At 40.7% G+C, this 26,929-nt stretch overlaps 1 protein-coding gene across 2 annotated transcripts; it reads right to left on the reverse strand.

Annotated features, from left to right (window-relative positions):
* Nucleotides 1-552: 552 nt before the first annotated feature.
* On the reverse strand, nucleotides 553-26,654 carry ccne1 (cyclin E1). 2 transcript variants are annotated; one of them, XM_057852962.1, is made up of 13 exons: nucleotides 26,256-26,654; nucleotides 25,751-25,801; nucleotides 25,470-25,563; nucleotides 25,300-25,356; nucleotides 23,913-24,082; nucleotides 16,011-16,146; nucleotides 15,794-15,940; nucleotides 10,243-10,338; nucleotides 10,040-10,174; nucleotides 7,201-7,312; nucleotides 6,974-7,131; nucleotides 1,523-1,701; nucleotides 553-1,358 (listed from the first exon to the last, which is right to left on the reverse strand). In XM_057852962.1, exons 2-12 carry the CDS (start codon nucleotides 25,762-25,764, stop codon nucleotides 1,528-1,530), a joined length of 1,293 nt encoding a protein of 430 aa, XP_057708945.1. In that variant the 5' UTR covers nucleotides 25,765-25,801; nucleotides 26,256-26,654; the 3' UTR covers nucleotides 553-1,358; nucleotides 1,523-1,527. The 2 variants fall into 2 exon arrangements, with proteins under 2 accessions (XP_057708945.1, XP_057708937.1); XM_057852954.1 differs by having other exon boundaries at nucleotides 556-1,701; nucleotides 26,256-26,643.
* Between the last annotated feature and the right edge of the window lie 275 nt (nucleotides 26,655-26,929).

Raw genomic sequence — 26,929 nt, forward strand, 5'->3', positions numbered from 1 at the left:
ATTCATGTCCTGGCTCTGCTCGCACGCCGTGGGGGAATGCTCGAGAAACCGGGGTGTTCACCGGAGGTCGGGGAACCGGGCTCGGCCCGCCCCGCCCGAGGCGGCGGCGGCCTGCCGGACTGGCCAGAGCAGCGGGCTCCGTCGAAATTTACCACCCGCCTTGGGCTGCATTCCCAAACAGCCCGACTCTGTATCGTCACAAGCCCTGTAGTTTAACTTAGTGTTTACAATAGCTTTAGCATTCCTGCTAGCAGCAGCCTCGTATTTGTTCCAAAATTCTTTGTGATGCATTTTTAAATGGCTGCTGGGTTAGTGGTTTTGAATGAGGACGCGTTCTTTCTGCCTCGTGGAACTTCCACGGTACATGTTTCGCAGATAGCGAGAGCGTCGTTTTTTTAGTAACAGCCGCCATAATATTCAACTACTTCTTGTCTTGTAACTCCGCCTCCTCAACCTCTCCTCCCTCAGGGGCTTCAGAGAGGGGGGGGGGTTGAGGAGGCGGCGTGCTGAATTCTTTGGTTGCGCACATTTGGAGGCAAAATCAAGTATATAATTATCGGATTGCATTATCGGTTGAATTTTTTTATTATCTGGATTATCTGTGTGACGTCATAATTGCCATTATCGGCCGATAATTATCGGTGACCGATATTATCGTGTATCTTTAGTTGAAACTCAGTTGTTGAAGCTTAGGCTTAAAGAAATTCCAAGTATATACATCTTTCCTCCTCAGGTGTCGTTTTGGCTAAGCAAAGCAAAGGACCGTGTCAAAGGTGCTAGTCACATGATCGGTTTGAAAAATAACTGACCCATTATGAAATATTTTGTAGGATTCTTGTTCATTGCTTTACAACTTTTATAGACAACATTTTACCAGCTAGGTCTTTATTTTAGGAAAGTCCAATTACACTTTTCGGCCACCATTTTCCTGCCTCCCCTCAATCTCCGCGTATGCCATATCAGTACCCTTTTAAATACTAGCATCGCTGCGACACTGCTGTCAATGTAAGCCACTGAGTTCACATGATGTTTTATCTACTCCACTCATTGACATTTGACAGGCCTTTTGAGAAACATCTTTAATGGAAAAATACGTAGCAGCATTTGATTTTTGAAAAATAGTCACACGTTGACATTTTGGGTAATTGTTAGGTTTGGGATGGGCAAGCTTAAAAGTTAAATACAATCACTCACAAAAAAAATACCTCTAATTCTGTTGCGAGTAGCGTAGCGGAGCTTCTGAAGCTCCGCTAAGTGAATGGTCCCACCTGTTCAAATCACACACACGTAAGTTGATGAGAAGCCCGGCTGTATAGCAGCACGGAGTCTCCAGACTCCCAAGTTCAGTCCGTGGCCCCCTTTAAAAAAAGACGGGTTAAATTACCAAAAAAAATCAAAAATAAAAAAAATCCTTGACTGGCATTTGAGAATGAGATGCTCAAAAATTCACAAAAAAATAACGTCCAGTCCAAAAAAAGAAAAAAAAAATCCATAAAAATGAGAAATTCCACACAAAACACACAGATTCTAAGGCGCCAGCGTCCATTCGGCAGCCCGCAACTTGGGTCGCAACGCGGTCGCCGCAGGGTCCCGGTCTTCGGCAGTCTTCTCGCTGCTGAGCGGCGGCGTGAGGACGCCGGACGGCAGTTGGCAGCCGCCTTGACTTTCCAAGTCCGATTCTCTGTAGGACGACGCCTTCTCCTGAGGTCAGACGTGACACAAACGAGTCATTGTTTTATTTTACGGTCAGTCGAATAAGGCGTTATTGAATGTTATGTTCCTCGAAGTTTTACATTTTAGCTTGAACCAATTAGGGCTGCAGCTACAGTGAGTGATTGGAACAGATAATTCTTTGTCACAAAAAACATTCATGAAGTTTGGTTCTTTTATGACTTTATTATGGCTGAACAGAAAAAAAGTGATCAAATCTGCTGGGTCAAAAATATACATACAGCAGCGCTAATATTTGGTAACATGTCCCTTGGCCATTTTCACTTCAATTAGGCGCTTTTGGTAGTCATCCACAAGCTTCTGGTCGAATCTTTGACCACTCCTCTTGACAGAATTGGTGCAGTTCAGTTAAATTGGATGGCTTTCTGACATGGACTTCTTTCTTCAGCATTGTCCACAAGTTCTCAATGGGACTTAAGGAAGGCCATTCCAAAACCTTAATTCTAGCCTGATTTAGCCATTCCATTACCACTTTTGATGTGTGTTTGGGGTCATTGTCCTGTTGGAACACCCAACTGCGCCCAAGACCCAATCTTCGGGCTGATGACGTTAGGTTATCTTGAAGAATTTGAAGGTAATCCTCCTCCTTCATTATCCCATTTACGCTCTGTAAAGCACCAGTTCCATGGGCAGCAAAACAGCCCCACAGCATAATACTACCACCACCGTGCTTGACGGTAGGCATGGTGCATGTTTAAGAATGGCGCACGTACTTCTGACTCCAAGCTTTTTGTCCCTGCTCATTCAATTAGGCTACGTTCATAATACAGGTCTTAATACACAAATTAGATTTTTTTTGTCATATCCGTTTTTTTGGCGTGCCCTTTCAGACTGCTTTTGTCCATTGAGACCATTCAAGTATTACGCATGCGCTCTAATTCGCAGTCCGACACGCGCCGGTGCGCACAAGGATCAAAACAAATGACAAGTCATCCAAAATTCCAGGGATATCATATTTTGCTTTTCAAAAGGAGGAGACAAATAACAGACATTAATAATCCCCGTTTAGGCTGATATTCACAGTTTATATGGATCGATAGCATGCACGCACTGTCCGTGCATGTACACAAATACGGGCAGTTTCCCCCGACTCTCCAAGACGGGCTACAGCCAGACCCCTCTCCCGACTCTCGGCCGTGTAGGAAATGTTGAACTATAGCTCACAAAGGGCAGAGAGAAAACCGATCACTCATGCTTATCCTCAACCCATTTTTATTTTTTTATGACTTGTCAAGCCCGGCCCTTCCCCAAAAGCCGTGTTCACTGCAAGCTTGGCGCTAATAACGCACAGCTGAAATCGGATTTGGGACACTGGACGGTACAGACCGCCGCGACAGTCTGGAAAAAATCTGGCCCAGATCGGATATGAACCACATACAAAAATTACCCAGATCGGATTTGAAATGGTCCACTTCTATGCGACTTGTCCCGTTCAGACCATCAAGTTAATGCCTGACTCGAGTCAGAAAAACACGAAAAAATTGGATTCGTGCATTAAGACCTGTAGAATGAACGTAGCCTTAGACAACGCTCTCCAAAGCTTCCTAACGTTTCCGTGTTTGCTACACTTGAATGCTAGTTCGGACATTTTTCCGAGTAAGGCCAACGACGTCATGCATCAAGAGAGACAATAGCTAATTAATATGCTCACTCGCCATCCTGTGGTCTGGGGTGTGAATTGCAACCTGTCAAAATGACGGATGGACTTCAGTTTTTTCCGTCACCGTTTTAAAAAACCGGTCAATGACGGAAAATATTCGGTTAACGCGACCCCTGGTCGAGCCTTAAGGTGCCGCTTTTGGAGCAAGGACTTCCTTCTTGCACGGCAGCCTCTCAGTCCAGGGAGATGCAAAACACGCTTGACTGTGGACACTGACACCTGTGTTCCAGCAGCTTCTAATTCTTGGCAGATCTGCTTTTTGGTGATTCTCGGTTGAATCTTCAGCCTCCTGACCAATTTTCTCTCAGCAGCAGGTGATAGCTTGCGTTCTCTTCCTGATCGTGGCAGTGACAAAACAGTGCCATGCACTTTATACTTACAATTGTTTGCACTGTTGCTCTTGGGACCTGCAGCTGCTTTGAAATGGCTCCAAGTGACTTTCCTGACTTGTTCGAGTCAATAATCACTCACAAGAAATTGCCAATTCGTGTTGCTGTATGTATATTTTTGACCCAGCAGATTTGATCACTTTTTCTGTTAACCCATAATAAAGTCATAAAAGAACCAAACTTCATGAATGTTTTTCGTGACAGAAGTATCTGTTCCAATCACTCTATCGGGTGCAGAGGCTTTGTGGGAACAACTTATACAAAGCTGCTGAGGGACTTGGGAGTCAGGGGCCAGAGCCAGCGCACAGCCATCAAAACTGCGTCAGAAGCAGTTGAAAGAAGCAGCCAGTGGCTATGGCTAAAGAGGAACGACCCAAGCTGGGCCCACAGGTAGTGCGTCAGGAGGTATGCGGTCAGCCTTAGCCTGGCTCAGGGAACTGGACACCCCTGCCATGCATAGTCCCCCTGAGGTTTTTTTTTTTTGTTTTTTTTTTGCCGCCACCTTGCACCAAGGCGACTGCCTTGGCTAATTGGGCTTGGGACGCAAGCTCAGGGCTGATCACCCTGCAGCTGGCCGCCTCTGGGGAGGGTGTATAGTGTCAAAGGCCGAAACACCCCATGACCCAGTGGAACACTACTGAGGATGCGTACCCACAAATTAATTCCCCTATCTTTAATACCAACATTCATCGAGAAGTCTTTTGCATGTGCCCGCACAGGAATTTTACCATCCCATTCTGTGTTTTCTGGAAACTGTTCCAATCACTCTATCGGAGAAAAATCAGAGTTGTAGAAATAACTGGAAACTCAAGAGAGCCATGACATTATGTTCTTCACAAGTGTATGTAAACTTTTGACCACAACTGTATCTTATATTTTAGTAATCGAGCATTCAACTGAAAATTCTATTGACTAATTGAGTAATCAGATCAAACTTTTTTTTTTTTTTTAGGTAAAGAGCAATTATAAATATACGTGAGAAAACAATTCATCTAATATTGAGCCATTTTCAGTCAATCTCTTTATTTTCAATGGACATTGTTGAAAACAGTCAACAATTGCACCTCCGATGTGACTAGAAAAAAAAGGCTAATTTACTAATTTCTAACCAAAAAACTAGATTAAAAAAAAATCATATTACCTAAAAATATAGTGACACATCCTTTAAAAGTAAAGATGTTGATCGGATCGGACGCCAACATGGGCAAAAAAAATGCGCATCGGTATCGGAACATGGAAAAATTCCGATCCAGGCTTCTGATCCAGTTTTTTTTTCTTTTTTTTTTTTTTTAAGTCCGGTCCGGGTTTTACAGCGCAACGATTTACATAATCCATTCCAGTTTTTGCTTCGGTTTCCCTAAAATCCGGTCCTCATTTTACGGCACACCTTCAACACACTACATTTACATTACAGTCTCCCAACTTACCGAGAGACTTTATCGGTAAAAATGTCAGCTGTGTGGGATCATTTCACCTTAAAGGACGACAAAGACGAAGAGGCAGAGTGCAACATATGCCACAATAAAGTCAAGCGTAGTGGTAAAGCTGTAAGAAGTTTTAATACAACCAACCTAATCAAGCATTTAGCGAAATACCACCACAAACAATATGAGGAGTATGTTAAGAAAACTGAAGACAAAAAGAAAGGTCCTACGCAACTAACACTGGGAGAAACTTTTGCTATGCGTGACAAATTGGCACTCGACAGTCCCAAAGCCCAGGGAATAACAAGAGTCATTGCCGATAAATTCATTCTGGATGACGAGCCATTATCTCACGTGAGTAAAGACGCACCATCCAACACTTAGAACCACGGTACAACATGCCCAGCCGTCATTACATCCTTGAGCGATTCGGCCGTGGAAGATTCGAGAACAATTCATAAATATCCAAATTCCGATTATTGAAATACGTCAAGTAAAGCGGAACTAATACACAGCGCGATCTTCGGGACGCAATGAGAAACGGACCGCATTGCGTCCCGAGAGTAAACATCATACTTGTCATAGACCCGGGTAATGCCAATGCTCGACTCACGGCTTTAGCTCAACTCATGCTGCTGGATAAAAAAACACAAGAATACCCGACTGCTGCTGACAGCCACTACAAACTACGTCAACATCGTTTTACTGTAGATAATAGATATCATATGTATATAGAACTGGTTGCAAAATGACAGGGTTGTTTCTAGCAACATTGAAGTATTGAAAACTAGTTGCGTTAGTAAACGGCCGCCATCTTAAAGCAGGAGACTTCCCTAGTAGGCTGTTGTGAACCTTCCAAGCGAACCTAATTAACTTTTTATCTAATATACTCCTAAATCTGCAAAATCTTGACTTGAATCCATCTTCAAAACAGTTTTAAAACTTTCACATGTCGAAAGTAGACAGAAGGGAAATTATGGAATAACGGGAACAATTTTAACAACTTTAACAGTTGATTCGCAAAATTAAATGAATTGAATGTAGTTTAAAGCTGCTGATACAGAATGGGGACTTGAGTATTTTATTTACTGTTTTAAAATGTTAACTTGATACTGAAATAGTCATTTACTTAAACCGGAGAGGCTTTTTATACAATTTTTGTAACTAATGCATGAAACATTAAAAGCATCTAATAGCTTGGGGGGGATTTGTGGAATTTTCCACTGAGGTTGTTGGTGTGTTTTGCTTTTTTAAGACAGTTTACAATATTATTTGCATGTTTTACTGACTGACTATGCCATTTCTGTTTGTTATTTATAATGTTTTGTGTTTGTCACTGAATAAACAGGTCAGTTTCTTGTTACAAACTGTTATGTGTTATTCAAACTCGCCTAATTCAACTGGCTAGTTGTTATCAAGAGTACTAAAACCTTTTTCAACATGAGTCTGACAACTAAATAAGGAGGCTAAATAACTTTAAACTTAAACACATGCTCAGATAGGCCGGTATCGGATCGGAAGTGCAAAACTATCGGTATCGGATCGGAAGTGCAAAAACCTGGATCAGGACCTCCCTAATTTGAGTTATTGTTAGACAGTAAAGTTGTCTCATTTCTTTTTATCAAGACATCACACATACAAACCCAACAATCTGCGCTTTGTAATTACAAAACATTGTATAAATTAATAAGAATTTAAAAAATTTAAGACAATATTTACTAGTCATTAATTTTACAGTCACTAAATCATCGATGAGTCACAGCGCTTACCATCCACGTCAAGTAGGGGGCGTGCGTCTGGATATTGTGCACGTCGTCCGCGGCCACGCCGGCGAACGTCTTCAAGGGCGTGCCGCCCGATTCCCGCAGCGCCACGGCGAAGGGCACCATCCACCGAACGCATTCCTCCAGCTCCGCCCTCTTCAAGGCTACGTACGAAACGCCAGAGGTCAGAACGAGAACGTCGGAGGCTAAGACGCGGGACTTTTCAGACGTACCCGACACGTTCTCCACCAGCTCCAGTGACGAAAAGTGGAAAAGGGCTGAGGCGGCCAGAACGCCGTTGGAGAACTCGAGGCAGCGCATGTCGAGCATGCAAACGTCTAGAAGCTGCATATCCGATAAGAAAAAAAAGAGGTGATCACATTTCAGCACCATTGACTGCGATAGACGTCCAATCCATTTTAACTGGTGGGGGCGAATGAACCGTTGTTCATTCGGCTTTTAAATTTCCTACACGTGGACAAGGCTCAACTGTAGTGCTGCAACGATTAATCGATTAACTCGAGTATTTGATTAGAAAAAAATATTTGAATTACCGTAATTTTCGCACTATAAGGCACATCCGATTATAAGCCGCCACCCACCAAATGTGACAGGAAAACGGCATTTGTTCACAGATAAGCCGCACTGGACTATAAACCGCAGCTGTCCTCACTGTATTATGGGATATTTACACTAGTGCTGCAACGATTAATCGATTAACTCGAGTATTCGATTAGAAAAAAAATATTCGAATTAAATTTTGCTGCTTCGAGTATTCGTTTAATTAAAGTGGCGTTGTAATGGTTTGTTTTTGAAGGTGTTTGCATTTAGTTTCATTAATTTGGGTGGATACACTGCCCTCTAGTCTGCCTCATTTTACATGGCCAAATCCAGCTGCTCTCTGTTAAGACCAACATAAGCTAGGTTTTTGTTTGAGCTCATGTATTTTAATGCATTCGTAATTTAGTTTGAAGGTATATTTAGCCAATTTTTGTGGGAATATGTGTCGGAACTATTTGTTGAGAGCATTGTTAAAAAAAATAAATAAATAAAAGTATTTTATAGCATTTAAGCTAGTGGACTTTTGCTTAGTTAGCCAATTGTCCTTTTGTTGTGCATATGTAGATCCTTATTTATTTATTTATTTATTTATTTATTTATACCGTTTTAGGCCCAGCTCAGGTATTTTAATTTTTTCATCTTTATCCGATTACTCGATTATTCGAACTAACTAGTTCATCGAATAATTGACTACTAAAATAATCGATAGCTGCAGCCCTAGTGTGTTATCAAGCGTAAAAAAATTTTTAGGTCAGAAATAAGAGTTTATATATATATATATATATATATATATATATATATATGTATATATATAAGCTCTAGAAGTTTTTGAGTGAAAACAGTAAAAAAAATTTTTTTTTCTCTAGTCACTTCTGAGATACAATTGTTGGCCGTTTTCAACAATGTACATCGAAAATAAAGACATTGATTGACTCAAAATGGTTCAAAATTAGATGAAATGTCTTGATTTCTCGTGTATATTTATAATTGCTCCTTACCAAAAAAAAAAAAAATGTTTTATCCGATTACTCGATTAATCGATAGAATTTTCAGTCGAATACTCGATTACTAAAATATTCGATAGCTGCAGCCCTAATTTACACCAAAAGATAATAACCGGTAACACTTCATTAGATAGCGGCATCATACGATGGTCAGAAGACCAAATGAACCACCATGAAGCTTTGAACCAATTGTTTGCAAAGCTTCATTGCTTCATTTGACCATCACTGCTCCCTTGGAGGAGACAGTCAATCTTCTATGCCAACTGCTGTCAACACTGTTGTTGTCCAACATGCATTGCAGCACTACAGATGTAAATAACAATCAAAATACGTTCTAAAATGTTCTGTACTAATTATTTTTATAATTACTGTTCCTGTTCTTCAATTAATTGCTAGTTACGGTATTTGGTAACACTATTTGACAGTGGCGCCATATGACTGTCATTAGACAATTAGACATAATTATGACATGACACTGTCATGAGCATTAAAAAATGCTTATAACAGTTATCATTTAGTTTTATTCGGCAAATGATCTCACTTTGAATGGATTTAAAAGATCCAAGCTGAACATAAATGGAGTTGGTAACATAATTTGCTGGATGACACTTAATTACATCAGTCATAAGCATTCAGTAATGCCCATGATAGTCTAATGTCATAACTATGACGGTGTTTTGACAGTCTTATGACGCCACTGTCAAATAAAGTGTTACCAAATACCATAACAAGCAATTAATGAAACTGGAACAGTAAATGCATAAATAATTAGCACAGAACATGAATTTTGATTGTTACTTACATCTGTAGTGCTGCAATGCATGCTAGGAGGCATGTGTTGCCAATTAACCCAAATAAATCAATAAATAAGCCACACTGGACTATAAGCCACAGAATTCACAATGAACGAAAAAAGTAGCGGCTTATACTCGGGAAATTACGGTAACCTTTGCTGCTTCGAGTATTTGTTTAATTAAAGTGGTGTTGTCATGGTTTGTTTTGAAAGTGTTTGCATTTAGTTTAATTGATTTGGGTGGATACACTGCCCTCTTGTCGGCCTCATTTCACGTGACAAAATCCAGCTGCTCCTTGTTAAGACCAACATAAGCCAAGTTTTTGTTTGAGCTAATGTTTTGTGATGCATTCGTAAAGTAGTTTATAGGTATATTTAGCCGTTTGAGGGAATATGTGTCTGAACCATTTGTTAAGATCATTGTGTTAAAAAAAAAAAAAAATAGCGTTTTATAGCCTTTAAGCTAGCAGCCTTTTGCTATGTAAGTTACCATAATGTGCTTCTGTTGTATATAGATCCTCATTTTTTTGTTTTTATACCGTTTGAGGCTCAGCTCAGGTATTTTAATTTTTTTATGTTCCTTATCCGATTACTCGATTAATCGAACCAACTAGCTGATCGATTAATCGACTACTAAAATAATCGATAGCTGCAGCCCTACTCGAGTTGAATCATTTGAATTGATTTGAAAGGGGAATAATATGCAAGTCTGACCTCTGCTATGTGAGCAAAAGTGGCCTGCGGGTACTTGGGGATGAGCACTTGGTCCGACTCGTTGAGGTACGCCACCTGCATGTAGACGTTGAGCCAGGAAACGGGCGTCTGCGGGCTCAGACTCCATTTCAGCTCCTGGTCGGGGATCGCGACAAAAATCACACGAGTTGTTCATCCAACTACCGTCACGCTGTGTCCCTCACCTTCATAATGATGATCTCCATGCTGAGGATCTCATCTTCGGTGCAGGCTTCGTCCGTCACGTAGGCAAACTGGTGCACTTTGGGAGGGTACATCTCCTGTGTCAGGTATAGTGCAGATGACATTTTTTGCAATCGCACGAAAAGATTCAGCTCATGTTAGGAGCTAAAGATCATTGTTCTTTTCGTCAACGATGGCGATCACCAAAATATTTCATTAACAAACCATTTTTTGATGAACACCAGTTTTCATAAGACGATGAGATGAATACAGTGCTGGCCAAAAGTGTTGGCACCCCTGCAATTCAGGCGGATAATGCTCAATTTCTCCCAGAAAATGATTGCAATTACAAATGCTTTGGTAGTAATAGCTTCATTTATTTTGCTTGCAATGAAAAAAACCCAAGAGAGAATGAAAAAAAAAAATCATTTTACACAAAACTCCATTAATGGGCCGGACAAAAGTATTGGCACTAGTGTTGCACCGATACCATTTTTTGGCCACGATACCGATACCTGGCTGTGCAGTATCGGCTGATACCGATACCATACCGATCCCACCCCGTTTTTATATATATATTTTTTTTCCTTAATTTTTTTTTTTTCCCCAAAGAGCTACATAATTGGATGTGAAATCATTGCTATCAAGGCTTTGTCAGGCTGTTGCTTACCTTTGCAAAATAGGAAAAAGTACACTAAACCCTAGTAGACAATAGTTGAATAAACCTTTGGCTCTCAATGGCCAAAATAGTGCTAAATTTGTGAAATTAATAAAACATGTATAATACTAGCCCAACAGTAAGAAAGTAAAAATAAATTCATAATAATAAACTCTGAATGAACTGAATAAACTTTTTTAAACCTCTCAAAGTCCAAACAGTGCACCTTTCATGAAATTATTGTCACATTCTGCTGCTGGTTAGATTGTGTTTTGATGCTGGGCGTGGACGCGTAGCACTTGAATCCAATGCAGGCTCATCAACGCAGCATTTAAGCACGGGTGATCTCAGAGAAGGCTGCCGAGATATTTGCCTTGCTGATCGCTATTTGACATCTGGCACATTAATCTCGCTACATTTGCTTGTTATGCCCCTGCATTGGGTTTTTCTGTTAGTGTGCTGCTCTCGTTTGTAACCGCTGCCTATCGTCTTAGTTTGTCCGTCGACCTGCTGTCACGGACTCCTTTTCTACTATCCCGCGATCGCGTGTTATTTTTTGTTTGCAATCATTAAACCCTTTTATGTATCCCCCGCTTGTTGTCTGCTTCGAGGTTCAACCTTGTTTCCGCATTTGTGGACGCTAACAATTATAAGTAATAATAATTGACCACAGCATCCCGTCTCTCCGTTTTTTCGGGAGGTGGGAGTCCCTTATTTCTATTTCTGAAAGGTGGCAACAATACTTTGGAAACACTTCCCAAATTACTGCGGTATTTCTTTCAGTAAAAGACAATAAAAGTAAAGTAGACGAAGTGAACTGACCAGAGATTGTTGCTCCGGTCCGGCGGCCTTCTTCCTCTGGATAGCAGTCCTGCTCTTGCATGCTCAAACTCGTTGTGTTCGTTCACGTTTTGTCTTCAAATGTTTTATCAAGTTCGAGGTATTGAAACTGGCCGATTTAAAGCCACATCTCCAAACTTTCAGGCCGCAAATCTTGCATGGAGCCATTGATTTTAATCGACGGGATTTCTTTTTGGAAATATTTCCCGACCGCCGCGGCGCCGCCATATTTCCTGGTTTGTTTTTCGTCCATATGAAAAAGCCCCCTTTTGATTGGTCAGGAGTGGCTATTGGCCCGCTCTCATTGGTCTGGAGCAGGCCAATAGCGATAGCTGCTTGGTGTTCACGTGTCATCACACAACACAGAGACAGAGTGTAGTGAGCGCCAGGAGGAGAAAAAGGCTGTGGTCAAATGTTATAATAATGGACCGGTAAATGGTATCGGCGCAGTCTTTGTTGGTACTCGCCGATACCGATACCACCATTTCGGGCCGGATCGGCGCCCCCTGCCGATACTAGTATCGGTATCGGTGCATCTTTAATTGGCACCCGTTGAAAAATCATGTGATGCTTCTCCTTTTTTTTTTTAATATAAATACATTTTATTATGAAATCGTTTTCTTGAGGTAGGTTTATCAAATTTATCCCAATAACGGCGGTAATTATTTTTTTCAAAAATGTATCACGTTAAAATATTTAACGCTATTAATGCATGCGCTGCACGACCCACTCACGCATTGTCGCGCTCCATCTGTAATGGCGCCATTTTGCCTATATAGAGAGCTAAAAGGCAGCGTAAATTGAGTAGAGTGAATTTTGGCAGCCTTTAGAACCTTATTTTAATTAGCTATAGCCTTACAATCCCTCTCCCTACAATTAGAAATATCATGGGAAGAAATGTCGGGAAGCAAGGTAGCAATTGATCTTTTTCTTAACACCTTAAGTTATATCCCATCACAGAGAAGATATATGAATTGGTAGCACTACGCACAGTCGTGGTTTCACTTGTCATGGTTCAACTTCCCACCAAGCATTGGGCATGGCCTTCAGTATCATTTACTGAAAGCTCAACAAATACACTAGATTGCAATATTTACTCACAATTTACAAAGTCACAAGTCTTTATCCGTGGATCCCTCTCACAGAAAGAATGTTAATAATGTAAATACCATCTTGAGGATTTATTGTCATAATAAACAAATACAGTACTTATGTACTGTATGTTGAATGTATATATTCGTCCGAGTTTTATTCATTTTTTTCTGAATGCATTGCCAAAATGTATATGAGCGGGAAAAATTATCGGGAATGATTGGAATTGAATCGGGAGCAAAAAAAAAAAAAAAGCAATCCGATCGGGAAATAACGGGATCGGCAGATACTCAAACTAAAATGATCGGGAGCAAAAAAACATGATCGGAACAACCCTAGTGGTGACAACTAAATCACACTTGCAGCCAGTTAAAATGGATTAAAGTGTACTCAACTTCTGTGTGTGCACCACAATGAGCATGGAGAAAAGAAAGACCAAAAAACTGTCTGAGGACTTCAGAATCAAAATTGTGAGGAAGCATAGGCAAACTCAAGGCTACAAGTCCACCGTCAAAGGCCTGAATGTTCCCGTTTCTACCTTGCACAGTGTCATCAATAAGTGTAAAGCCCACGGCACTGTGGCTAACCTCCCTAGATTTGGATGGAAAAGAAAAATTGACATGAGATTTTGACGTGCAGATGGTGGATAAAGAACCTTGTCTGACATCCAAACATGTTCAAGCTGTCCTGCAGTCCGATGGTACAACAATGTCACCACGTACTAGAGCAGGGCGTTAAACCGAAAATTTACCGTTACCGAAATTCTTCACGATGACCGACGTAATTTTGACCATGTCGGTAAATTCGGTAGTTTAATCAAACAATAAAATATAGTCGTTTCATCCCGGTTTGACTGTGTTGTTCGGCAATGTTCATTCCCCTTTAAGAAAGCAGTCAGTGCGCTTACGTTGGGAGTCACGTGGTTTTCAGGAAACCAAACAAACAGAAGCCCGGTAGGCTAACGCTAGCGGCTAACGCTACAAGCAAACGTGATGGAGCCGGGCTTAAGGGAGCTTCGCCAAACTTTCACCCCACATTAAGTAAACTCTTGGCGGGTTCCAGACGGGCTTTTGTCTGCTGTCCTCCCTAGTTCTCACGATTTCAGGAGAGGATGCTTTCAGTGCTTTTTTCTGGTAGCCAAGCCACAGGCTAACGCTAGCGGCTAACGGTACAAATAAACGCGATGAGTCAGATAGCGGCTCTAACCTTGTCGAAACGGCTGTAATTAATGAGTGGACCGGGCACGGACTTCATCTAGCAATCATAATGTCGCGTTATTTGGTATCTCTGTGTGATTTCTCTGAAAGCTTTCATGATGGTAAAGCACTCAGCATAAAGTATAATCCAACAGTGAAGACTATATATGATATGACAGTTTAATGGCCACAGCTATTTTTCTGTATGTGTTTGCGTTATTCTGCCATCATAAAATCTTAAAATGTTTCATTGGCATCAGATCAATACAGCTTTAATCTGGTTGTGTCTGTGTGGGGGGTGTATGTATTAAAAAATGTTCCGGGAAACATATCTGAAACCTTGACGTAAACACTTGAGTTGAATAATTATGTCACAGCAGCCAATACCAAAAAGTTGTCTGAAGTGTACTGTTAAAGCTGCAAGTCATTTGTGTTACAATGACATGTTTGCACAGTCGTCATATTGATTTTTACAATGTACATTTTAAGTCATACAAGCCGTTATAAATGTTCACACTAGAATTCTTATTGTTTTGATATTGATTTTTTTTTTTTTATACTTAATGTTTAGACTGCATGTGCAATTGTTAAATTGAAAGCTGGTAAATAAATTTAACGAGAAACGGTTAATTTGTATTCCATGCATTGATTCAAATTTTCAAATTATATAACACTTGGGCGAATTTATCATCATTTATCGTTATCGAGGTGAATCTGCTCAATTTACCGTGATATGTACTTGAGGCCATATCGCCCAGCTCTACCCCATACTACCCGTCGTTGTCTGAATGAAAAGGGACTCTACCCAGGAAGACCCCAATTCTGACCCAGAGACTTAAAAAAGCCAGGCTGGAGATTGCCAAAACTTACCTAGAAGAATGTTCTCTGGTCAGATGAGACAAAAGTACAGCTTTTTGGGAAAAGGAATCAACAGAGTTTACGGGAAAAAAACAGAGGCCTTCAAAGAAAAGAACATGATCCCCACAGTCAAACATGGCGGAGGTTCTCTGATGTTTTGGGGTTGCTTTGCCACCTTTGGCACTGGACTGCTTGACCGTGTGCATGGCATTATGAAGTCTGAAGACTACCAGCAAATTTTGCAGCATAATGTAGGGCCCAGTGTAAGAAAGGTGGGTCTCCCTCAGCAGGACAGTGACCCAAAACACAATTCAAAAATGGTTTAAGAGAAAGGACTAGAGACTTGTAAAGTGGCCAGCTATCAGTCCAGACCTGATTCCTGTGGATTGATCTGAAAATGGCAGTTTAGAGAAGGCACCCTTTAAATCTCAGAGACCTGGAGCAGTTGGCCAAATAAAAATACTCTAAAGTTCCGGTAGAGCATTGTACGAATCTCATTGATGGATACTGGAAGCGGTTGTTCGCAGCGATTTTGTCTAAAGCAGGGTTCACTAAATCCGGACCTCGGTGCCACTTTTCCTGTCGTGTTTTCCACGTCTCTCTCCCCTAACACACCTGAATATACAGGTTTATGGTAATGTTTAGAACAACCAATATGCTATGCTTGTGCTGTGTTTCACCAGTCAGTAAAATGACATTTCTGTATCTGTACACGAGCTCTGTTTTCTTGTATTCTTCTATTTATTGGTGCTAAAATTAGGGTGCGCGTTATAAACAGGTACAATAATTTCCCCTAGATTTTACAAGTAAATTTGGGGTGCGCATTATACACGGGTGCGCCTTATATTCGGGAAATTACGGTAATAAGTATTTTCCTCCAAAAGACGAAAATCAAAAGGGCTGCCGTACCTCGACTTTGGCGGCGATGAAAAGGCAGCTGATGCCGATGAGCTGTAGCGTGGACTTGAAGACGTTGCTCTGCGTGGCCATGAAGCGGTCAAAGTAGTCCTGCGCCAAGTGGTACGTCTCGCGGTGCAGCTTGTATACTTCGCTCACCTGGAACGGCAAAAACGGATGCGTTAACGCGATTTTGTCGGCAACCGCACGGAGCCCAAATCGCACTCGCCTCCATGAGCCAGTCGAGTAGAATGGCTCTCATCTTGGGCTGAAGGTGTGGATGTTTATCCATCATGTTGACGGTGCGCGTGTACGTTTTGTCTTTGGCTAGCATGTTGTTCCACACCACGTCTTTACTCGCCCAGCTAGATGTAAACACGCCACAACACAAATGTAATAGTTGTACAGGTAGTAGTGCAGAAAGGAACCATACAAGCAGTAGGGTGGCGTGAACACGGCAGGAGTCTCTACAAGAATCTTGAACACATTAAGGATTATCTACTAAAGATAACAAAGGTTCTGACTTTAATTTGCACGGATATAAAATGACACGTAAAAACAATTATCTGCTGTGTCTACCGAGCTCCTGATTCAAATGTCTAGTTTACTGAGTATATGGAAAAGATACTGTATAAAACGAATAATAAGCATGTTTTTCGCTGTGGAGACGTCATGTCTGATGAAATTGTTACAGTGATCTTTGCGTGCGCCAATTTTTGCCACCATGTACACCTTAGCAATGTATCCTTTTAAGAGACTTATAAGAAAAGCATTCTGAGTCGCTACTCACACCAGCTGTGATAACACAATCACTTTTGCCACACACATAGCCACAACAAAATGTTCCCACAGCAAACAGATGCAAAAATGACAAAGCTATAACCTTGTACGCCCTGAAATTAATCGAGCTGCTTGACTGGACGCTAGTTACTAAACCCAGATTGTTTATTGTACAGTTTTGTGGCCATCTGATGTATGTACCATGTCTGAATGTGCGTCTTTAGTTGTATGGGGGACGGGAAACATAAGCATATGCTTCTTCCCGTCCGCCTTTATCTTCTTCGGTTCCTTCGGGCAAATCATATCACATTTTATAATTGTCAATAGAGATGTCCCGATCTGATATCTGGATCGGATCGGCCGACACGGAAAAATTCCGATCCAGACTTCCGATCCATTTTTTTTTTTTTTTTTTTTAAAGTCCGGTCCGGGTTTTCCAGTGCACCGACTTACATAATCCATTCCAGTTTTTGCTTCGGTTTACCAAAAATCCGGTCCGCATTTTACGCACACCTTCAACACACTACATTACCGTCTCCCAATTGACTGAGAGATTATCGGTAAAAATGTCAGCTGTTTGGAATTTTTTTCCACTTTAAAGGACGACAAAGACGAAGAGGCAGAGTGCAACATACGCCACAATAAAGTCAAGCGTGGTGGTAAAGCTGTAAGAAGTGTTAATACAACCAAACTAATCAAGCATTTAGCAAAATACCACCACAAACAATACAAGGAGTATGAGGAGTATAAGGAGAAAACCGAAGATAGAAAGAAAGGTCATACGCAACGAACACTGGCAGAAACTTTTGCTATGCGATACAAACTGGCACTTGACAGTCCCAAAGCCCAGGGAAGAGTCATTGCCGAAGGAATCATTCTGGATGACGAGTCATTATCTCTCGTGAGTAAAGTGGGATTTAGACGCATCGGGCAGACTTTTTTCAAAAAATATACATTCATATATTTATACTAAAATGATGTATGTACAGTGCCTTGCAAAAGTATTCGGCCCCCTTGAACTTTGCAACCTTTCGCCATATTTCAGGCTTCAAACAAAGATATAAAATTTTAATTTTTTGTCAAGAATCAACAACAAGTGGGACACAATCGTGAAGTGGAACAAAATTTATTGGATAATTTAAACTTTTTTAACAAAACTGAAAAGTGGGGCGTGCAATATTATTCGGCCCCCTTGCGTTAATACTTTGTAGCGCCACCTTTTGCTCCAATTACAGCTGCAAGTCGCTTGGGGTATGTTTCTATCAGTTTTGCACATCGAGAGACTGACATTCTTGCCCATTTTTCCTTGCAAAACAGCTGGAGCTCAGTGAGGTTGGATGGAGAGTGTTTGTGAACAGCAGTCTTCAGCTCTTTCCACAGATTCTCCATTGGATTCAGGTCTGGACTTTGACTTGACCATTCTAACACCTGGATACGTTTATTTTTGAACCATTCCATTGTAGATTTGGCTTTATGTTTTGGATCATTGTCCTGTTGGAAGATAAATCTCTGTCACAGTCTCAGGTCTTGTGCAGATACCAACAGGTTTTCTTCCAGAATGTTGCTGTATTCGGCTGCATCCATCTTCCCGTCAATTTGAACCATCTTCCCTGTCCCTGCTGAAGAAAAGCAGGCCCAAACCATGATGCTGCCACCACCATGTTTGACAGTGGGGATGGTGTGTTCAGGGTGATGAGCTGTGTTGCTTTTACGCCAAACATATCGTTTTGCATTGTGGCCAAAAAGTTCCATTTTTGTTTCATCTGACCAGAGCACCTTTTTCCACATGTTTGGTGTGTCTCCCAGGTGGCTTGTGGCAAACTTTAAACGAGATTTTTTATGGATATCTTTGAGAAATGGCTTTCTTCTTGCCACTCTTCCATAAAGGCCAGATTTGTGCAGTGTACGACTGATTGTTGTCCTATGGACAGACTCTCCCACCTCAGCTGTAGATCTCTGCAGTTCATCCAGAGTGATCATGGGCCTCTTGGCTGCATTTCTGATCAGTTTTCTCCTTGTTTGAGAAGAAAGTTTGGAAGGACGGCCGGGTCTTGGTAGATTTGCAGTGGTCTGATGCTCCTTCCATTTCAATATGATGGCTTGCACAGTACTCCTTCAGATGTTTAAAGCTTGGGAAATCTTTTTGTATCCAAATCCGGCTTAAAGCTTCTCCACAACAGTATCTCGGACCTGCCTGGTGTGTTCCTTGGTTTTCATAATGCTCTCTGCACTTTAAACAGAACCCTGAGACTTTCACAGAGCAGGTGCATTTATACGGAGACTTGATTACACACAGGTGGATTGTATTTATCATCATCGGTCATTTAGGACAACATTGGATCATTCAGAGATCCTCAATGAACTTCTGGAGTGAGTTTGCTGCACTGAAAGTAAAGGGGCCGAATAATATTGCACGCCCCACTTTTCAGTTTTTTATTTGTTAAAAAAGTTTAAATGATCCAATAAATGTTGTTCCACTTCACGATTGTGTCCCACATGTTGTTGATTCTTGACAAAAAAATTACATTTCATATCTTTATGTTTGAAGCCTGAAATGTGGCGAAAGGTTGCAAGATTCAAGGGGGCCGAATACTTTTGCAAGGCACTGTATGTATGTACTTTTCCAGCGTTATTTCGCTGTGTAAATGCATTTATAATGATAAAAATATGTAGAGTATTTCAACATTGAGAAATAGCGTTTTTTTTCTGCCAACTTGAGATTAAAATAAATGTCAAATCCACTATCCACCTGTTAGAACACACATGCAAATATAAAATATATAAATGTGTATTGAATATCCATCTTACAGTCTTGTTTAACTGGGAGGATTTGTTACAAAAGACAGGCTATAATTTGTTATCATTATGCATATATGCACTGGCGTCACCAAACGCGATCACACAAAACGTAACCACGCATCGCTCCTGAGTCCTCACAAATAAAGCATAATTTTTTTTTTTTTTTTTCGGGCTCGTGCCTACAAATAAACCATAAAATTTTGGGTTTTTTCGGGCTGGGCAAGCAAATCAAAGGGAGTGTGTAATAGTTAATAGTTTGAGGTTGTTTGTGTGTTTTGCTTTTTTAAGACAGTTTACAATATTATTAGCATGTTTTACTGTTTGAATATGTCATTTCTGTTTGTTATTTATGTTTTGTGTTTATCATTTAATTAACAGGTCAGTTTGTTACCAACCATTATGTGTCATTCCAACTCGCCTAATTCAGCTGGCAAGTTGTTATCAAAACTACTAAAACCCTTTTCAACATGAGTCTGACAACTAAGTAAGGAGGCTAAATAACTTTAATACATGCTCAGAGAGGCCGGTATTGGTATCGGCCAGTATCGGTATCGGATCGGAAGTGCAAAACAATATCGGTATCAGATTGGAAGTGCAAAAACCTGGATCGGGACATCCCTAATTGTCAATGATACCGATGATGATAATAAAATTATTCAAAACAAAAAAAACAAAACAACCCTTCTGAGTATAGTGGTCGTAGTAGATTATATAAAAAATTATATGGACAAGTGAAATATTTACTGAGTAGGAATCTAATTGCAGTGGTATTACAAAAATGAATGAAAATGAAAAAAATAAACACTTTGGCAGTTGTCTATGCGAACCCTTTGTAGGGCACTCTTAACACATTGGCTGCCATTGACAGCGCGAGACGTCTCTGACACTAAAACGCTGGCATTCACTGCCAGTCAAACTGAATTGGACATCTATTGTTGTCAATTGCAAGCAGTTATCCTAATTTTCCTCGTACCGTATTGGCCCGAATATAAGACGGCCCTGATTATAAGACGACCCCTCTTTTTCCAAGACTCAAGTTTGAAAAAAAGACTTTAAACACCAAATAAATTTTTATCCAGAATTACAGTACATCTGAAACAAATGATTTCAACAATATATTTGAGAGAAAAAGCATGTTATTTTGCCTCATTCAAATCTTTATATCTGAACATTTAAATATGTAAACTAAAGTGCAATCGCATTCGTAAATGGCTTCTGGTTTTTGAAATGTAAATAAACCAATTTATTGTGATAAAAACACAAAATTTCAATAACTGTCAGTCTTACTGTAACTGTAGTCTTGAAACAAATCTGAATAAGGAAAAACGTTGCAATAAAATAATGCAAACTGGTTAAACTTGAGAGTAGCTGAGATATGTCATGACTCATGAAAGAACATCACTTCACTGATATCCGGCGCCATCTAGCGTCGTGAATGGGTATAATGTCTAGACCCCGAATATAAGACGAATCCCACTTTTTCAGTCTTATTTCAATGCAAAAAACATCTCATATTCGGGCCAATACGGTATAAAGGCGCACCTGACCATAAGCCACCTCCCACCAAATTTGACAGGAAAATGGCATTTGTTCATAGATAAGCCGCAGTTGTCCTCACCGTACTATGGGATATTTATACCAAAATATATTATATGCATTGCAGCACTGCAGACGTAAAGAACAATCAAAATTCATGTTCAGTGCTAATTATTTCTTCAGTTACTGTTCTAGTTGTTTCATTAATAGCTAGTTAATGTATTTGGTAATTATTTGACAGTGGCGCCGTAAGCCATGAGCATTAATGAATCCTTATGTATAGACTTTATAACGATTAACAGGTCAGATTCAACCTCCAGTGTGCCACGCCTTCAAGCAGGGGGCCATCCTACAATCCGCTTTAGTTATTCGCGGTTGGTCGAAGCGACACATGCAGGGATTCAACGCCGGATTTACGTTGAAAGAGTACGAATGCTGTACCGCTTCATACCATGCATTTTGAACATTGTGAAAAAAAAAATCAATGGGAGAAATTAACCGCTACAGCATTGGCATTATACTTCGCAATATTTACGTAAAATAAATGCTACCTGCATGTTTTTTTGCTTTTAATTAACCAAGAATCAAGACAGTTTTATGTCCATATCTATAAAGAATTCAGGGATTTAAGCAATTATTCACATGAATTTTCACCGGAAAAGCTCTGTTTACATCAGGTGGCCGCTAGCTACATTCACTAACAGACTAGCATTGTACTTCGACATAATTATGTTAAATAAATGCTAACTGCTCAGTTTTTTTTTTTTTTTGCTCTTAACCAAAAATCGAGTGTTTCATGTCCGTATCTATAAAGAATTCAGGGATTTAAGCATTTATTCACAAGAATTTTCACCGGAAAAGCCGTTTACATCAGGCGGCCGCTAGCTACATTCACTAACAGACTAGCATTGTACTTCGACAAATTTACGTAAAATAAATGCTAACTGCAGGTTTCTTTTGCTTTTACCCAAGAAACGAGACTGTTTTATGTCTATATAAAAAATTCGGGGAATTAAGCATTTATTCACAAGAATTTTCACCGGAAAAGCTGTTTATACCAGGTGGCCGCTAGCTAAATACAATAAGACTAGTATTGTACTTCGACATATTTACGTGAAATAAATGCTACCTGAATGTTTTTTTTTTTTTGCTTTTAACCATGAATCGAAGCTGTTTTACATCCATATCTATAAAGAATTCAAGGATTTAAGCATTTATTTACAAGAATTTCTAATGAAAAAAAGCTCTGTGATTCCACTCCGTCAGCTTTGACGGCCTCGCCAACAATGTAGGCCCCCTATTAATCGGCCCTGTGCCCAGTGAATACATTATGAAGTCTATGCGTGAGGTACCAAGAGGTTCCTTCCACTATTCTTTATTCAACAGCGACATCTTTCAGTTCATGGCAGGAACATATCAAGAACCTATTGGTAGTACCACTACTATTACAATCATAGAATTCATAATATATTGACATGACACGGGGCTCAGGGCCGATCCGTAGGGGGCCTATTTTCAAGACAAAAGCTGCTACAGACCTAAAACCAAAACAGGCACCTACCTTAGCCATATATGAGTCTCCATGAGCCGTGGCAAAAAAAAAATTCCAAGTCGTTCCCTTATAAAATCCCGATGAATTATCTTTTATACAAGTATAACAAAACTTAAAATGGCTACGACTATAAAATTCTCGGATTGTACACTACATTCACAAAAATCACCAAATGCAGAGATAATCACCTATATTTTCAGGATCAATAGCAATAGTTCACATATCCTATATCAAGTTTTTGAGCAAAATTGCAACTTAAAATTTTTTTCAACAGCTAATAAATCACTCAATTTTCAAATCAGAAACTTAATACTTGAGGAAAACATGCAGAATCCATTATAAATAATTTACAAAGAGATTATTAATTCTATATGCAATCACAACTTATTATAGAATAGCCTATTGTCATTATACAGTTACCGTAGTTATATAGTTGTAGTGAATGAGGCTAGGGGCCGCCTGACGTAAACAGCGCTTTTCTGGTGAAAATTACTGTGAACAAATGCTTAAATCCCCAAATTCTTCATAGATATGGACGTAAAACAGTCTCGATTCTTGGTTAAAAGTAGTGCTGCAACGATTAATCGATTAACTCTAGTATTCGATTAGAAAAAAATATTCGTACTAAATTTTGTTGCTTCGAGTATTCGTTTAATTAGAGTGGCATTGTAATGGTTTGTCCTCTGGTCTGCCTCATTTCACATGGCTGAATCCAACTGCTCCCTGTTAAGACCAACATAAGCTATGTTTTTTTAATGCATTCTTAATTTAGTTTGTAGGTATATTTAGCCGTTTTTTGTGGGAATATGTGTCCGAACTACTTGTTAAGAGCATTGTAGAAAAAAAAAAAACCTTTTGCATGTTATAGCATTTAAGCTACCAGACTTTTTCTATCCAAGTTAGCAATTGTTCTTTTGTTGTACACTGATTCTCATTTAAAAAATAATTATATCGTTTGAGGCTCAGGTGTTTTAATTTTTCATGTTCCTTATCCGATTACTCGATTATTCGAACTAACTAGTCCATCGATTAATCGACTACTAAAATATTCGATAGCTGCAGCCCTAGTTAAAAGCAAAAAAAATCACGCAGTTAACGTTTATTTTACGTAAATATGGCAAACTATGATGCCAATGCACTAGCGGCTGAGTCCTCCCATTGATTTTTTTCACGTTTAAAAATGCATGCATGGTACGAAAAATATAATAATGACCTTGAATCCTCCAACAAATCACTCCCAAGGCAATCCTTCCTGTTTGTATGTGGTAAAGCTTTTGTACTTCTTCAGAAATCAAAGCTTAAATCTGGCTTGGACATGAGCGTGTGCAGTCTTCGAATGACTATCACTAAATGAACCTCAGCCCCCTATGGTAAGGCGTGAGGCAAAGAATGACGAAGTGTCAGGTCAATAGAGTTTTAAAGTCTATGCTACAACTTAGTGTATCTGTACTGTTGAACACAAACCAGAGCGCAGGAAGCGGCGCACAGTGAACGGGAGTGGCCAAGACGTTGGCGAGGTCGTAATGAGGGAACCCGACGTTGATCAGCGTAATCTGCCGCTCGTCGTGGCGTTCCAGCGTAGACGTCCGGCGCCGAGGACTTGTGTACGCGCCTTCGTCAGACTGCTGCGCCACCTTCAAAAAAAAAAAAAAAAGAAATCTTAACTCCTTCTGTACCCGTGACAGCTTTAGAAGTCCAATCTATTTGAAGTGGAAGGTTGGCAGCGAATCAACAAACGTTCACACTCCCACATCAAATGGATCTGATGTCTACTCGTAATCAACCAATTTGCAGTTTAAATTGTCGCTTCCAAAATTGTCTTGATATTTTAACCACACAGATTGAATGCTACCTGACTAGAAGTCGCGTTATAAAGAAGTCTTTATGAACTCATTGGCTTTCACTGACAGCAGTAGACGTCCGATCTATTAGATGTGCTAGGCTGACAGCGAATAAACAAAAGTCCACACCCTCACTTCCAATGTGTACTCATGATCAACTCATTTTCAGAGCTTAAATTTTCGCTTCCAAAAATGTCTTCATATCATAACCTCATAGATTGAATATATATTATATAGCATTGAGATGCGTTCCGGCCCGGAATCTTACACCGGAACCGCGTTCCGGCCCGGAATCTTACACCGGAACCGCGTTCCTGACAGTTACCGCTAGGGGTGCACGATATTCATTTTTTGATACCGAGCCATCGATAACTTCCTGCTCCTCAAGGCCGATACGATAACTGATAATATGTGTATATATATATATATATCATTTTTCAATGTATATTCACCTGAGTTTTTGAACACCAGTAGGTGAAAAATACTAGTAGTTGATTCAGCTTACATTTGCCTTGGACTGAACCAGAATTTTCATGATGACATGAAAATTATTATAATGAACAAAACAAAGACAGTAACAAAACTTTGCATAGCGGAAAAACAGGAGCGGAAACAAATGTACAAATCCCAATCCGACATCGTGCCAAAAATATTATTAATAGGGCCGATAATATATTATGTTACCGTATTTATTGGGATGACGTCATAATTCCCATTATCGGACCGATAATTATCGTGCACCTCTAGTTCCCGCCCACTTTCACCCCTGGTTTGTTGAGCCCCCCCGCCCCAAAAGTCAAACTCCACCTATGACTACCGCATATTGGCAATAATTTATGAGACAATATTTCGCCTACTAAAATTTGTTATCGCGACAGGCCTTGTATATAGACGCCCTCTCCATTTGAACCGAATGACCGAAGTGGACGTCCACAAATAAAAAACTCATATCAAGAGTTAATTTATGGATCAATTGGACGTTCAGCCCAAAAATGTCATGAAATTTGAACCTGGCAGTCCCGCTGCTTCTTCTTGGTCATCTCGTCTTCATCCACATCTTGTAAATACTAAAGAGAAAAAAAGTCCATGTTAGCTTGACATTCTATTCATAAGATTTCATTTCATCAGAGAACGAAAGGGGAAGAAGAAAGGGAGCTCCACTCCATTCCACTCCACTCACAATGGCAACATCTGCCTTCCTCTTCCTCGGCCTGGTCGCCTTAACACTGGCCGCGTCGGGAGCAACACACTCGGCTTCTTGTTCCGTTTCTTCCCTGAGAAAAGAAAAAACAGACACGGGACGGGGCAAAGTTGTCAGCAAAGTGCGAATTGGACGCGTTGGCAAAGCCCAACAAACGACAATAAGGTGATTTAGCTACAAGCTAACTAGCTGAAGAAGCTAAACTTTGTCGCTGAGTGATTGAGTGGAGAGACGTAAAAATAGGATAAATTAGCACTTACCGACTTCCAAGCATTCTAGCCACGAGGCTGGCTGTCTTCACAGGAGTAAACCTGCCAGAAATAAGGAGTTTAAAGTTGTTTTAGGTGAGTTTTAAGACGGAGCAAGAGCACACTCCCAACCCCCACGTTCAGCTGACAAAGACCAACTCGTCCTGGCGGGCAAACGAGCACACTGCTGACATGTAAAGTGGCTAAAATAGCCCAAAACCCACAAATACGCGCATGAAATTCCACTTTAAGACAGAAAACACGTTAGGCTATCCGTCAGATAATGTTATTAGGTGGATGAATCGTGGGAAAGTGTTCATTTTCTTTCACAAAGTTTGGACATCTGTCTGGATTCATCATGGCCGACGCAGCTGCATTTGACGAGGTTGCCAAAAAATAAGCCACAAAATGAGCAAAAAGTGATACAAAACAATCATAATAAGGATGTTAGGACATCATTTTCAGCTTCAATTGTTTTAAGAGTGCCATAATCATTCAATAAGTTTGTTGTACTCACCTCAAGATGCTTCTCTTGAAGTTCACAACCAAAGTCGAGCATGAAAGTAATCAATGAATCAATAAGCGCATTGATGAAGGAGGTTCCGCGGATGCTTTTCCGAAATTGTCGGAGCTCCGCGACAGCGTGCTGGCGGAAGGCCGGTGTCTGGTCGCAATGAGCGGGTAGGCAGGCGGGCGCGCCTCGGACGCGTCAAGCGGGGAGGAGGCGATTTAACTTGGCGCTCAAATGGCTTCTTCTCCGCCTCCCGACGGGCTTCTTCCGCTTCAAAACTGGCCGCTCAGACGCCCGACTAGCCGCAAAACGACTCTTTCGCTCGGTTAAGCGGACGAATAACGCAAAGCGTGCTTCCAAAAGTGGAGTTTGGGGTGCATTTAGCCGGTGGAATCGTGGAGGCGTGACGGCAAGGTGACAGCTGCGTGGGCGGGGCTTCCGAGGCGGAAGTAGCCGGCACCGCGTGGCTAGTCTGGCAGATGTAAACAAAGCCCCGAGTCGGGGCACTTCAAGCGCTATTTCAGACGAAAATGGCCGTTTTGTGGTTCGAAAGCGAAGCGGGGCGGCTCGAAGATTCGCGGGGAAGGTTAGGGCTCCGTGTCACGCCGGTCGGGATGGTTATTTGTCGAAAAAAGAGCCATGTTTGTTGACGTTAGCTCGCGGCTTTTTCTCACCGTCGC

Source organism: Corythoichthys intestinalis, chromosome 1 (genome assembly GCF_030265065.1).
Source record: "Corythoichthys intestinalis isolate RoL2023-P3 chromosome 1, ASM3026506v1, whole genome shotgun sequence".
In the NCBI taxonomy this organism is placed as follows: domain Eukaryota; kingdom Metazoa; phylum Chordata; class Actinopteri; order Syngnathiformes; family Syngnathidae; genus Corythoichthys; species Corythoichthys intestinalis.

Coding starts and splice junctions, on each gene's coding strand:
- ccne1 (XM_057852962.1), bottom strand. Junction 16,147..23,912: donor GCGCCGCTTCCTGCGCTCTG/GTTTGTGTTCAA, acceptor GTTTACATCTAG/CTGGGCGAGTAAAGACGTGG. Junction 7,132..7,200: donor GCTGGTGGAGAACGTGTCGG/GTACGTCTGAAA, acceptor TTTCGTACGTAG/CCTTGAAGAGGGCGGAGCTG.